General features: G+C 36.1%; 1 protein-coding gene across 1 annotated transcript; it reads left to right on the forward strand.

The window, feature by feature from the left end:
- Positions 1–11,668: 11,668 nt before the first annotated feature.
- On the forward strand, positions 11,669–15,875 carry si:dkey-246g23.4 (uncharacterized protein LOC559426 homolog). The gene is given in 7 exon segments (XM_037978283.1): positions 11,669–11,726; positions 12,475–12,626; positions 12,628–12,675; positions 12,677–12,768; positions 12,827–12,934; positions 12,936–13,069; positions 15,224–15,875. Coding segments are annotated over 7 exon segments (765 nt in total). The 3' UTR covers positions 15,397–15,875.
- Positions 15,876–16,176: the final 301 nt, after the last annotated feature.

Consider the following 16,176-nt stretch of genomic DNA (forward strand, 5'->3'; position numbering starts at 1 on the left):
TGAATTCAGTGGCAATCCCCTTCTTACATCATCCTCAGGTTTTGTGCAAAGTTACCTCATGCTGGAACGGAGTGTTTTTTTTGTTGTTGTTATTGTTTGTTTTTACAAAATAACCCTATTCTTAATGGTGCATTGATGAGAATGAAATAAAGCAGACCCCTCATCCTTTATTCACTCCTGGGGTGTTTGATTCATTTTCATATTTTTATGTGGGGCTTAAATGGGGTGGGGAGGGGGTTGCAAGATAGTTGTGTGGACAGATGTAGAGACCGGCCAGATGTTGATGTAATCTAGATTAAAATTGGGATTAAAAGCCACACATACACAGGCTACTGTCTGAAACTCAGCCTCATCTGGTTGGTTTACAATTAAAGTGTTTCCAGTCCAAACAGTATGCAGTACAGCATCTAATTTTCTCTGACTGATTCTCTGATGGGACTCGTGGGCGCGCTGGTATCTGCAGCTCCTGCACGAACACACATGGCCCAGAGTGTATCAGTCTGAATAAAATATGATGGATCGCAAGGACTGAGGTTTAAAGTGTCTGTAGTTAGAGTTAAAAAACTAAATATTTGTCAGGGTTGTTTGTAACTCACATTGAACATGATACTGAATCAGTTAAAAAGACAAATAATCTTCAGAAAGATGCACTTCATCTTATAAATATGCTTTTAGCTGCTCTAATGGTTGGACGGATTTTTCAACCTTAATAGAAAAAAGGTCACCACCCTGACTAAGTCTTACTCTGACAGAGCCATAACATGTTATTCCAATTCAACGCTAAATATATCAGAAAACAAGCGTTTTTAAAACTTATTTTACTTACATTTAACTATTAATACACTTTGTTTTTGCTAGAAATGAAGGATGCAAATAGTTAGTAAAGCATATAATGACTTCACATGAGCAGCATGTTCTGTTATGTTTGTAAACCTTTAATGCTGCTCCTAAAAGCTTATAAAAGGACACACCAGTGTCACATAATACTACATTTGTTTAGTTTTGTGCTGTTTTTTCAACTAAACAGCATCCAAGTTACCACACAAATGTAGTAAGTCTGAGTTTGTAAAATCGTAGGAAAAAAAAAATAACATGGCCACTGGAATCTATTTGCTTGATAAATAACTTTCTTATGTATTTGATTTAATCAAAAAACTTTCAAATAAGATGTGGACCAATAAAAGTTATTACGATGTAAATTAAAAGCTAACTGAACATTTCTGAATGTCTTCATATATTTATGTTACAGAATTCATCCAACTATTTTAACTGAGTTTCCTCAAACTGCAGCTTTTGACAACAAATTGGGTTGACATTTTAAAGGTTTATGTAAAAGCTCTCTTTATAAATGAGGTAATATTTAAGCTATTAAGCCGTGTAATTTAATTTTCTGAGAAAGAAAATACTGGCTTATGAATTATAAAAAAGGGAGGGATTTAATTCAAGTAGGAAAAGTCAAAGAATGTTTTTTAGCTTTAAGGAAAATGGGGATAAATAATGCCTGCGTTGGTTAAGATTAATGATGAAACCTACAATAAATTAAGCAATTCCTCACAGATTCAGTCTTTCTTTCTTGCAATAAATCATTTCTTTACCCTTTTTTTAGGTACAGACGCCCATGCACAACCAGCAGGAGAAGAGGATGTTTCTGGAGATCTCACTGGGATGGATCCCTTGTGCCGTTTCTCTCTTTTAGGATTTTCTCAGCAGGCTCATCACATATAGTGTTGCTGCTAAAGAAATCTGCACTGCACCTCCAGGACGCAAACTGCAGGGTTCCTATGACTTTATATCTTGACCAGAATAAGGGGTTTTTGTTTTTATTTTTTATTGGATTGGTTTTGCTGTCTTTTCTTGCCTCTCTTTGTCTTTGTTTTCTCTTCCTCGGTCATAATTTCCATGACTGCTCAACTGAAAACAGAACAACTGAGTCATTATTCAAGCAGTCAAACACCACTGCACAGCATTATTACACATAATACATTTCACATGTAATTTATTCTAAAAGTTAAATCATGTAAACAGATCAATCAAAAGTTTACAAAGGCATGCATCTCCTTTTCTCTCACTCTTGCTTCCACATGCAGACAAATGCTCGCTCACACACCTACTCACATTTGAAGGTGACGTGTAGGTGGGTGTGTTTCTCTCTCATTGACAGTCTATAGGCTGTGGAGGTCACATAATGCATTCATTGTTCCTATGATGTGGGCGTTGGGAAGCCCTTTGAGACTGAAACTGTGTGATTAACAAGGCTGCAGGAATAAACTTGCAAATGTGCGTTCCTCGCTGTTGGTAAAATTAGGACCGAGGCCCACAGAGCTGGTGTTGTACAGTGCTGGTTGTTTAGCTGGAGTAAAAAAAGTAATAGAAAAAAACTCTGCAGAAGTGATGTTAAAACAAAAGCATAAGAAAACTTTGCTACAGTTAGAGAAAAGGCACAAAGATTTAGGCTTTTATGACACTCTTCCACATCTGTCTTTACTTGCAACTCGTGCAGTTCTAGGGGGTGTTTTCAAAAGCAAAACAATCACATAATTTGTAAGAAAAAAGAAAAGATTTTCAGCACAAATATAAATGATTGCTTCCTGCAGCATTAGAAAAAGCAAGCAGCTCTAAGAAAATAAGCACATGTTATTACTCATCTTTTACTTGCAGAGATCTTTGTTGCAACCACTCCTAGAGCATTTATCTTTTTAGGAGTTTTACCTTATAAAATATTATTGTCTTTAGTTTTATGATCTTTATTATTTGAACATGAACAATTAATAGGTCTAATGATCTAATTACAACTAATAATTGTATTTAAATAATCATTGACTGTACCAGTACAACTGATCAACTTTTGGAGCTAACCTAATTTAAGATGGTCACCACAGACAATTTTACAGATATTGAGCTAAAGTTTGGTGTGATTGTAGCTGAGAGTCATTCTCAACACATACTGCAACATCAACTCATTGCGTGAGAAATTTGCTTAAAACTTTAGCATTATCTGATAAAGCCAACCATGTTTTGTTTGTTAATAAAATATCTCATGAACCCCTGGATGGATTTTAATGAAACTCTTAGACAGTAATGCTCTTTAGCTGATTAACATTTTGAGACAGTTTGATTCAAGAAGGCTACCACAACTAATCGACCATAGCCAACACAAAATGGCTACAACTGAGTGTGCTGTACAGTTCCTGACCTAAATGTCATTGGGATATTAGCTGAGAGTCAGTAACAACATCCTCTGAGTATGGCATCTTGCAATATTGCACGAGTTCGCACATAACATTATTTTCAAGATTTGACCAAAAGGGCTCCAACTCATTTTTTATTTTTCAACATGAAATGGTCTTTGTCTGAAACTTTACAGGCAAGCATTATGCATTTATTTAAGGAATGCTGGGAACTGAAACATATTCATTAGCTTTCAGATATGGATCTGTCACAAAGCCAGTGTGGATCAAAAAATTTTAAAATGCCCATCCTTGCTTTACAACATCAGCATAATGTGGATTATTGAGGTCACAAACAAAAACAGAAACTAAACAATATCATAAATGCAGCCTCCTTTTTCTCCTCTTGCATCTCAGAGCTTCCAAGGCAGTTTTTCTTCCTTTGAAGTGTATTAATAATGATATGCTGAGGCTCACAAAGTAAGTAATATATTCCAAGCGAAGAGCTTTGTGTTCTTAGACATGCTTAAAGATTTGAAAACTGTATATAGATTAACTTGCTGTAATAATGTAGAACAGATCTAAAATATGTAAATCTCAACTCAAAACTGCAGTAATCTTTATATGACTTTAAATCCAAGCTACAGCTTAAATATACAAATTAAATCTAAGAAGTTATCCTTTTCTGCTTCTCAGAGATATCACAAAAATTAGATTATTTCTCGGAGATTTGAAAACTACTATTCATTACAGCCAAGTTGGGCTAATGTCATTTTTTTACCTTAACAGTAATGAAGCAAAACTCACTTTTATGCATACCGATTATTCAGAATTCAGCTGCATTTTAAAGACTGCAGGTTTTGGAAATTAATTACAAAACTTCACTACCATTAAAGACCAAAGACCACTTGCCTCAAGTTATACAATAAAACTTCTTCAGTTACTTCAGTTTCTTTGTTCAAGGACTGAAGTTTTTCAGAAAGGCGATAATGTTCTGTATTTACAGCTTTCAGACTTTAATTAAGAAGTTTGTTTTAATGTATAGTTTTATAATGGTGCAAAACTGGTCAAGTTTATAGAAGACATCAATTTAAACTCAGTGAGATAAAAGAAGAATCACTGATTTGTTTTGCAACACAGGTAACCTGTTAGCTGTATGCACATGAACATCCAATTTGCAGCAGTTGCCACATTTTGTTTTGTACAATTTATTTTTCTCCTATGCAAATTATTGCACTGATCATGTTCTTTCATCTCACGTTTTAAGGTCAGTCAGGCAAATGAGACAATATAGCAAGTTTGTTCTTTGTTGTAACAAACGTCCTTTTGACTTCCTTGCCTGTTCATGAGATATGATCAGTGTTAGCGCCCTGCAGTTTGCATCACAGTGGATGTGCACCACAAGATTTCTGATAAGATGTGAATCCAATTAAACCACACAGAAACTGACTATCAAAACAAAAATCCCTGCAGAGGTTATATCCCACCATGTAGATGGAGAGCACAAGGCTTAGACAGAAATGAAGAATTTATTCAGTCTTTAAGGAATGCTGGAGTGTCTCTCCCTCCTCCCTAATTTAAACGTATAAAAAAGAAAAGCAAATCTGTACTCAAATCTGCCAGTTCTGTCAAACTGTTGGGACTTGACTTTCAAACCAATTTAGCAAAAAAAAGACTTCAGCAAAAAAAGACTGGAAACAATAGAGGTAAGACATTGAGTTGAAATCTGAAAGTCATGAGGAAATCAGAGGAGGTGTGTTTTAATGGACTAAAAGAAGTTCAAAGTGACAGAAACGAGGAGTTATGAGGCAACTGCAAGGATTAATTATCAGAGAGAGAAAAAAAGAGGAGTATCTTGTCTTTAGCACATTTTCCAGCTCTATAATGAGAAGTATTATGTGCTTGGGTTGAGAATTAGCCTTTCATGTCATGTCAGCTTCTCTCAGCTTCTCTCACCCAGTCCTGTTGGACTGCTGAAGACATGCACCTTACAAAAAAGAGAGTAAATGCCACATACAGTCAAATGAACATAAATTCACACAGAATATTCATCAGAATGCTCACAGAGGTGACTCTGCAGTGACCAGTAATTAAATTCTTGGATTTCCTGAAAGGAATGCCAGAGTTTCAGATTATGATCAATTTATGTTGGGAAATAACAGAGTTGTAGTCGTTTTGGTCAAATCTTGAAAACAACATTATGTTTAATCTCATACAATATCACAAAGTTTTAAGTAAAGTTATTGCCCAATGTGTAGAGCTTAAAGTATGAGTCAGGATTTGTAAAATTGATTGAGTTTGCCTTTGCTAAGGTCAGTTGGCTGTGACGGACATCTTGTATTGAATTGTTTCCATGTCTTCCTCTACACTCATAGGAGAAGCAACAAAGGTTGAAACATGGGAAATACAAAATTATATTGAGTAAATAACAGGTGAGATGATGTGTACTCATCTGAAAACTCCTGTAAGACCGCAGCTGAAGCAGTTTTTTTATCTCATGTCTGGAAAATTTAAAAAAAAAACTGATGAAAAGAAAAAACAAGACAAATATCATTCTTATTCTTCTGATCTTATTTTTCTGTGAAAATCTATTTATTTATTTGTTATCTGCATGCATCAAACTAGGCCCCAACATGATATCTGTTTCTCAGTGATTCCTGTCTCCATTTGCTTGGTCATTTTGTGACCAGTATTGCAGCTGCTGAGGGTGAAGTGTACATTGTTTCATACACAGTAGTTTGACTGTTATATGTGCATAATGTCAGTGAGCTGGCTGCACTGTAGTTTATTAACAAGCTTTAGGGGTCTTTTGATGTGTTCAGCAGTCCAAACCCCCATTGAAACACATCTATTTTAGAAAATATTCTGCAGTGTCAGTGGGTGAACGATGGGCAGTCATTTAATTGGCCACCAACCATCAGCACTAATGACTGCTGTTTGAACTAGGCTATGCATGCCTGTGGTTTCTGGGATTATGCCACAGAAAGACAAGCAGAGGTTGAAGCGTCCAGTGGGAAATGGAGGGCAGGATACAAGATGCAGGGCGGGTATAGGAGAGATGATGATTCAGCTAATTTCCATCGGATCGTAAGGCATCTAAGGTTAAAAAACAAAATGCAAAGTCCAACAACTAATTCCAGAGAAATACCAGCATATTTTGCTAGCAAACAGTGTTGATTCTAATAGTTAATGGGAAAGTTTTCACATCTTATGCAAGTTAGTTAGCACTCAGAGTATAATTCAGGGATCAGTCTCTACATCACATTTTAGAATGACGTCTGTAAAATTGACTTAGTGTAGCTATTTTTGTGTTGGCTTAATCCACATTGACTCCAAAATCATTGCATATGTTCATCTAATCACTACTTTCTAAAAGTTTGATTAAAATCTGTTCAGTGATTCATGGGATATTTTGCTGATGTTACAAAAAGATGGACGTACACACAGACAGCAAAATTATGATTGATAATTATGTTGTTGGGACAATAAAGTGTTTTTCTTTTTATGTGTTTAACCAACTATTTTTCTAAGAAAAAGCTGTCCCTGTGGGACAACTACAGCACTTATTGTCATAAAAACAAGTTGCTGACTTACTAAAAAAGGAGGAGGAATCTACCTATTTTGTGTGCCACAAAAAAGTACTTATATGAATCAAAAAAGTCAAATCTATTCCCCTCCAGCCTCCCTTAGGCTTTTCTTCTATGTTTGCAGGATTTTTGACAAGGCTGTGTTCTGCTCTCTGGAGGAAGCCTTAAACCCCAGTTTCTAATGCTTTCCTCTTCATTTGGTGCGATAATCCCGACTCAGCTAAAAACAAAATCACCAAATATTCTTGTGGGCTTGTTTTGAAACGGATAAAAGGAGATCTGTTACAGGAGGTTTGCAGGTGTGGAGTGGGTGCTCCTGTGTGTGCAGGACGGTGTGAGTAAGTGTGGATACATGATTTGCTTTTTAAGCAGGGCTGAATCTAAATTCTCTTTGACTGAGCCAATTTTCAGAGAGCGGAGAAGGTGCAGTGCCTAGGGGAAGTTTTATGGAACATGACCAGCCTAAAAATTAGTCCATAAAACATCTTTAAACTTCCCTCAGGTAATAAAGCAGCAGTGTTGAACTCCCAGGTATTTTAAATGAAGCTTTAGAGATTAATCAGCTTTAGTCATGTTGTATTTATTAATATGTCTCATTTAAGGATTTTGAAAGCTGATTTTGAAAAACAAACAACCAGAATGATTTAAATTCTGAATAGTGAAATTCTTGATGTGGTGCGTCTTTTATCAGCAGAATTCAAGAAAAGACATCCCCAAATAAACAAAGACCAGCTGTAATAAACAATCATGTGTGGCTCCACCACTAATCAGAGAGCGGGAATGAGGTCCAGCCAGCTAAGCCAGCAAACTCCATCCCTATATGATTATCCCCTCATTGTTCTTTTATGACGACCTTGGCTCAGCACACAATCAAGTGTCTGATTGGATCACATGAACACAATCCAACTGGCACGTTGGTGTATATGGTAATTATTGTGGCACATGTGTGCATGAGGGCAGGGCACAATCTCACAAATCATCAAATTTCTGCTTAGGTTGTGTTACAGTGTTGTTGCTTTGCTCTGATTACATCCTCAAGACTGTGTTGTTGCAAATTTGTCAATTTACCACCCCACTGGTTCTTGTTCATACAGCTAAAGGCCAATATTTATTCAGTTGGCTGTTAATTTAGAGTCACTGAATGCCATGTATTGGGATTTTCTTCCACTAGACAAAAACATACAGTGTCATCAAAGTAATCTCACTTCTGCTCAGTATTTTAAAACCAATCTACAATTTATTGCAAAAAAATTCTTAGTGGAGAAGAAACCAACTCTTGCATAACTGAAACACAAACTATGCATAAATACAGCTGAAACATATGTCACTTAAAATAAAAGCAATTGCAGAGACGAGACCTTGAGATTCCCAAACCAGACCCAGACACCCTCCTCTTTACCACTGTGCCATGAAATCCTGTACATTTTATATACATTTAGATAAAAACAATATCTGTCCTTACTATCAGTGGTGCTTCATGTGTATATCTCATGGCGTGGAGCATCAATAAAAATGCAAAAACAACCAGCACTACAGCAAGGTTGGCTACAAATAGTTTCCTTCATATCTTGTCTCCTGTCTCTTTCGTCAGGCCCGATTTTTCATTTCATTTCATGTCACACAAACAATCTCCTGTTTTCTATACAGACATTCGAAATAACAACTGTGGACAATGTCAGGGCCTATTTCTCCAAAGACTGTGAGCAAGTTGTATGAAAATACCCTCAATGTGAATCTCAGCTGGATATTTGCAACAAACACTGGACTATCCTGCTTAAAACAGGCTAAAACTGAATATATTCATAATACCTTCAAAAGACAACCTGATGGCTATTTTAATATATAAGTTGAGAAACATATTTGACAAATGTTTCTGTTTTGTATTAACACGTTTAAAAATTCCTGTGTTTCTTTTAGGTGGTATAATATGGTGCTGACAGTTCCAGATGATATTAAAGTAATGCATTAAACTAACCATTAACAACAGTGACTCTGCAGGCTGTGTTTGCTGCTGTCTGCTGACTCAGGTTTACATGTAAACTTTGTCCAAACTCTATGTACTTACTTGGCTTTGTAAACATGCCTATCTTTAGTAACAAACTCCCACATTGCAAACTTTGGCAGTCAGCCTCTTTGGTGAACTGTGGCGCTCAGAAAGGAGGCAGATCCTGAGCTGCATTCAGAGTTTACAAATGTTTATGTGTAGGCTGTAGTACTGAGACAGTTTAATGAACATTTCCAGACACTTCCATGAAAAATATCATTAATAATTGAGCCATCGGAGTGTCAGAAGTCTTGTCAAGACAGCAATATTTTTTTATATTTTTCTATTTTGTAAATTAGGAAGTCAATGGAGCCAATAAATCCAAGCATGGGCCCTTTATTTTAAAAATATCTTTGGAAGTTTTTTTTACCTTTTTTATCTAAAAACACTCCATCTTCAAGACATTTCACAGTTCTAAATCCATATTAACACAAAAGTAAAAATAGTTGGTTTTGTTTGTGTCCTTTGAAAGCAAAAACTTCAGATTTGATGACCAGTGACATCATTTTGTTGTCCAACATCATGAACAGTATTTGCTTTGAAGACGTATTCAATCTAAAAACCTTAAACTCAAACTTTGATCACAGCAATTTGATGTGACACATTGCTCATCAGAGGATTTATGTTAGCTGTCTGTGAGGGGGAAAAAAGCAAAGTTATGATCAGAAAAAAGCTTATAGCTTCTGAAAGGACTCACAACGCGCCCCACTGTGTCGACTCGCCCCATGCAGAAGATTGTCTCCGTTGTTTGAGGCAGTTTGATCTTTCCCAGTGTGGCTGTGCATCGTGTTCCACAAAAAGATTGTTTGTATTTATTTTTGTAGCTTATGTAGTTTTAAATAGCACAAACTCAGATGGGAAGGTGATTAAAAATTGTACCCCTTTTACTTGTTTTCTTTACCCTCAATGATTAATTTGCAGCTAGTGACTTGTCAGGAATATTTTGTTTGTGCTAAATTGCTTTTTTCTGCCTGTAAAATTGTATATCTTTGGTATTTTTTGTAAATTCAAGTTCAGCAGTAGGAACAAAATATGTCTTCGTGACAGGCTGCTAGTAACAAAGTGCCTAAAGGTCAGATTTAAAATAGGCTCTTTGCTAAATTCCTTTTATGTGTCGACACAACACTGGTTTATCTGTTTTAGGAGCCTTTTTATGTCTGAATGATTCATAAGTCAGAGTTAAGAGACTTCACAAAACAAACAAAATCTAAAGTGGTTTGGTACTGGACTGAAAATGACTGAACAAAAAAGTTTAAAAGGCTGAAAAGATATTGCTCAAAACAGTTTTTAACAATTTGCTCTTCTGAAGCAAAAAAAGAAAGATCACTTGAGATTTTTGCACAGAACTAAACATTTATTATTTCATAATAATAAATTTGTTTGATAATTTTTTTTCAGACATAGCATTATTTGACCATACTATAAAGCCATTAACATTGTTAGAAAAATAACCCTTTTCCTTATTTTTTTAATATTGCTGTTATTAAAGTGCTAATCAGTCTAATTAGGAAGGAAACTCATGATGTCACATTCATGACATCTCTTTTATTCAGGCAACCAGCTGTTCAAATTCATTCTTCTCTTCCAGAGATCAGCTGCTCACATGTTGCATCAATGATTTACTCAACAATCTTTTTAAGCCACTATTTGAGTGACATCCCCACCGTCCAGCTGCACATCAGGTCCCACCAAGCCTGGAGATCTGGAGGAGATGATGGGTTTAAAGTGACCTCAACAGGTAAATCTAAATACACCCCTCTGTGAAAGACTTTACTTGCATTTTGAGGTCAAAATATAGATTTAGGAAGAGATGTGCAATCACACAGATGTTGTGTTAATCCCTGTAATTTGTGAGCAGGTGTTGTACATTCAATGAGGCTTCATTATTGTGATGTATATTATGGATGTGTGTGTGTGTGCCTGTGTGTGTGTGTTTGTCACTAGAAACATGAACTGAGGTAAAGTCTATGATGCATAGTAAATCTCCACTGACCAAATAAGCAGTTTATGACACTTTTTCTATTTTCATTAAAGATGAAGATTATAATAAATATAAATATTACAATAAAGATTAATATATTTAATAATATTATATTCTACTCTGTTTTACATAAAATATGAACATATTTTGAGCCAAATGATACATAAATCATCATGTCTTTAATTGCAAACATGCCAACAATAACAATTAAAGCAGTTATTAATTATCTGAAAAACATGTCAAGTATGCTTAAATAATTTGGGGAGATATTACATCAGTTGGCCTTCAGGCTCTTTAGGTTATTTGTGGTGAGCTTAGGACTGTGTGCACACAGAATAGGATGTTGAAACAGAAGGAAATCCTCTGCAAACTTGATTCAGTTAAGTTTCATTTTTTGCTTGTTTGTTTGATTGCATAATAAACACAAAGTAATTCTGTCAGGACAGGAAAGTTCAGACCAGCATGTAACTTGATTGTTATGTTTTATAGACCTCACACACTGCATGCTTCAATTATTAATGCTAAGCTTGGAACCAATCCCAGGTCCACCCCTTGGCCCCACTTGGCTCCTGCTCATGTTTTGCACGCCACCATGTTGTCTGAGGTGTCCTCTTCCTTTTGGTAAGTGAGCGTGCTTGTTAGCTATTCATCCTAATGGCCTCCCACACTGACTGTGGAGAGCTGCTAACATTCAATCTTCAAAAGAAATAGACTCTTTTCCTCATTTGGTAGCAAGCTGAATGGCAGGATAAGGTCAAATAGTATATGGCAGATGAAGTATTGTGGCTTGTGTCATTGGAAATAGTGACTGCTCTAAAGAAGATAAAATATATAACACCCTTGTCTCTCTTTATGTATCTGAGTTTTGCAAAAATCCTTCCAAGTCAACATGGATCCTCCATCAAAGCCTCAGAACAGAAGGGAAGCCGTGGAACCAGCAGCACTTGGTTCATCCTGGTCTCTTGTTTTCTTGTCTTTAGTTTGATCTTTAAGTCCTTTAGCGTATTCTATTTTGTGACATATTAATACTTTGGAATCACAGCATCAGGAACATCATGGATCACCTCATTTCCAGAGGCAACTATTCTCATTTTGGGTAACTATCACCAGTTTCCTTTTCTGCTTCAAGCAGAAACATAGATTTTTAATATACAAGGTTTGCTAAGTTTAAATTCAGTTCAAATAAATTCATTCAGGTTAAATTAAAATGTTGCTAGAGAAAGGGATTTCTGGGTTTCTGTTGCCTCTGTGACTCAACCACAGATAAACAGCAAAGGATGGAAAATGGATTAAATTAAAATCAAAACAATTGAATCTAAATCAATAAAGTTCTTTTCAAAAACCAGTCTTGTTTAGACCAATTCAATCAAATAACATATAATCTTTTTTTATTATTTAAAACCAATAACGAAAACATTGCCTTGCCAAGAAAATCAATGTATTACTGAACCTCTGCCAGCAACCAGCTGCAGCATACCTAAAGAGACGCTCAGGGTTATCCAGGCCAACATCCCTCTCTCTCTCTCACACACACACACAAGTTATATATATTTATATATATATATATATATATATATATATATATATATATATATATATATATATAAAAGCAAAGGTTTAAATAAGATAAGATACCTTCAAAATTCAAGATGGCGACCTGATCCACAGGACATGCATTTGTTTCTTTTGATGCAGGTTTTGAGTTTGGATCAACCTTGACTCCCACAGTGACCGTGCTGGGCATGTACTTTGAGAAGAAGCATTCAGTGGCAAACACCCAGGGCAGTGCTGGAGAGTGCATCCTTACATTTATCCTTACCCTCCTGTTCCAGCTGCTGATCATCAGTTTTTTCTTGGAGGGGGGCTTTGCTCATCCTGGGGGGTTTGCAGCTGAACGTGTGTGTGTGTGTGTGGTGTGCTGCTGAGGCCCCTAAAAGCCACAGAAGATGAGAGTCACATCACTGAGCTCTAAAAGGAAGATGAAGGCTTGCCCCTCCCAGAAGAGGACTTGAACGAGGACAAGCAGTACAAAGAGAACTGAACTAAGAACTAAACTTCAGGTGCAGCAGCTGACAGCAACACTGATTATTCTTGTTCCCATTTTGCTCCTCTTCCCACTAGCCTCCACGTTCCCTGAGCTGCTTGCTGCTTTGGTGCGGTCTGGTGTTCAGTGCGATGGTGGCCGTCCACATCATGGTGCTGCCTGAAGTTGTGGGTGTCCAAAGGCTCGGAAGCGCACTGGGGCTTTTCATGCTCATCAGCAGCAGGGGAGGACTGCACAGAGCTTCTGGTGAGCTTCGATAGTCAAATAGAAGAACACAGTCATTCTACTGTGCGTATCAAAAAGACATTGAAATCAGCTTTGAAATGTTGCAGTAGAATCCCTCATGATCCACTCCTCCCTGGAGCGGGCTAGAAATAAACACAAAGCAGAACAGAATGTTACAGCATTCATTTGCTAGATGCTGAAGTTTTTTTTTTGGTTAAAAAATAAATCTCACGGTTACAATTTCTCTTGTAATTTCCATAGTTCTATTTCTCTAAGCCAATAAATCTAGCACAATGGATGTGCTGATACATTATTTAGCATTATAAAGTCACTGCACCCAATGAGGCTCACTGAGACAAGATAAGATTTTTAGACTGTTGTGACATTTAGCACCATCTCTCAGTAATCATAGGTTTTGTCGGTTGGACATCTTTCAGGATCCTGGGTGGTAATAATCAAAAAACAAAACTAATAACAACACATGTCGTGCTTGGAGTGTTGAGGTCGATGTTCAGCTACCACCAAACCAAATTTTAGCCCAGTGTCTGTAAAATTGGCTAACTTAGATCCATTTTTGTGTGTCTGAAGGTCACTTGGCTGTGGTGGACATTTTGAATTATTCAAAAATTATTCACTTGTAGAAGTATATTCAATGATAAATATTTGAGAATTTCATTTAAATTGGTTGTGTGGTTCATAAGATATTTTGCTAACGCTAAAGACAAACAAAACTGACATAAACATATTTCTACTCATTTTTTTATCCATTCTACAAAAATACTTTTTATTTTCCCTTTCTCTTTCTGTGCACACACACACTCCCCACTTCTGACAACCCCTTCTTACAAACCAGTGAGCATTTGAATGTGATTAAAAGCCCACAATCATGCACAACTCTGAACAATAACACCAATTACAGACAAAAAAAACACCCAGCTTGAATTGGCATCCAGGCAGAGACACCCCTGCCAGACAGTGTTCTGCCTCTGATCAAAATTCACCAGAAAAATCAGCTGGGAAAACCTCTCCACCTGAGTGGAAAATTGCACAAATTCACATATTTGTAGTTTGGACGGTTCATGTGATGCCATTTATGGATTTCCAAGAAGGTTGGCAAATTGAGCAAAAAAGGGAGGTGATTTGAGTTCTTGGGGTGTGACAGATTGCCTGATTTTTTTTTCTGCAGAACCATTGCTTTAAAATTTTTTTTTTTTCTTCTTTTCATATGAAAGCTGATGCAGAAGTATGTGACCATATTACAAGCACTGAAACACAGAATCTATTACCACTACACTGCACATTGGAGCCACATAACATCTTCAAATTACACTTTGGTACCATTAAATGCAACAGGCCTCTCCTTGATGCCTTGATTACCGGAATGATTGGTTCTGCAACAGGTGTCTGAGATTTCACTCCGACTCACAGGAAGGTACAAATCCACTTTTTCCACTGGGTCCATCCAGCCTAAATTGAATTCTTTAACATAACTAAACTATTCCTTTTTGGTACTAAAACTTAATCAAATCATGCTGGAAAATAATAGAAGTAATAACCGAAAAATCAACAGAATGATAAGGTGGTGGATTAAATGTTGCAGGTGGGAACTGAATCCTGGTTTACGTGTTTAAGGTTGTTCAACATAAACTGCAATTCTGCCACAGGATTTTAGGCAATTATGAATCCAACACAGTACTTTTGTTTCTGGCACAATATGTTTTAAAAGAACAATAATACCATATTTACTCATTTTTATTTTCATCACATGTGAAATGTTATATTTAAGAAAAATGCCTTGGAATAAATTAGACCTCCAGTGCAGTTAAAGATTATTTAAGCACAAATATAAACTGCATCGGCTTTTTGTTTAGTCCCTTTAACATCCTCTAACTTTCTGTATCTGCAGTTCTCTTTGACAACACTTATAGGATGGATGAAAAATATTGTAGTTATGTTTTCTTTAAGAGAAGCACTGCATTTGGATGATGCTAATCTTTGTGTTTTCTGTCCAATCTGATGTCCATCTTGGTGGTTTTCTTTGTTTATGAACAATAACAGACACTTTTCTAATATGATTGATCCAAACTGTAAATAAATGTTCTTTTTATTGCAAACCTTCAAACTACATTCAGAAATTATGCCTAATGTTAACACTTTTTAATAATTTCCTTTTAGGACTCTTCATTGATGAAATGGAGAATAATGGGACAGTGTTCGTAATGGATGAAGAGGCTCTTTTGGTCTCTGTCCTGTTTCTGCTCGCCTTCCATCAGATGATCTGAAGGAGTCAGGGTACATCCACAGAAATTCCCACATACAGACAAAGTGATACAAAGTCTTATTGTTGAAGAAAAAAAAGCCAGACATGACCATTTTATGTGGTTCATGGCTCTGAAATAGCCCTGATTTTAATTTACATCCATATTTAAATCTAAAATGAAGGAAATGTGAGGACAGCATATCTAACAGGACCAACACATTTAATCAGGTTAAGAATGATGTTTTTCATAGGCAAAACTTTTGCATGTAGAAAGAAAGCACTGTAAAATATGTATTAGTCACAAATTATAGTGGATCATCTTGTTTTTGAATCAGTTTTGAAATTCTTAAAATGTCACAAGGCATATTTTATGTTCTGCACCAGTGACAGCATTTTAAGGGTAAAACAGTGATAACATAAAGGAGGGGAGCATTTTTTAAAAATGTGAAACCTAGCATGCTCCTTTGTTAATTTTCTTCATAAAAGTTAAGTGTTCAGACAGAAAACTGATCTCAGGTGCTGTAAATTTATGTGACTTGGCAGCAACATGCATCTCAAAGATAACAATCAAACTGCATTTTCAGATAATATTTAAAATGTTTTTGTATTTAACACATTTTATTAAAATAAAACTCTGTTACTGAATAGTTTTTCTTCATTTCTTGCTAAAAATAAATGCTGAATTGCCAAGTTAAAACTGTGTCTGTGGCGCTACCCAGTGGTAAGCTGGTGTTATTGCACTTTTCCAGCTTTCTTCACGACAGAACTGTAAAGTCCAACATTTTAGCTACAGTGAGTGAAGTGAAAAGGTTAATAAATGATTCCCACAAGTCAATTGTATAGTTTTATGCAAAGTAGGGAACATTCA

This window comes from Kryptolebias marmoratus, linkage group LG11 (assembly GCF_001649575.2).
Source record: "Kryptolebias marmoratus isolate JLee-2015 linkage group LG11, ASM164957v2, whole genome shotgun sequence".
Taxonomy (NCBI): domain Eukaryota; kingdom Metazoa; phylum Chordata; class Actinopteri; order Cyprinodontiformes; family Rivulidae; genus Kryptolebias; species Kryptolebias marmoratus.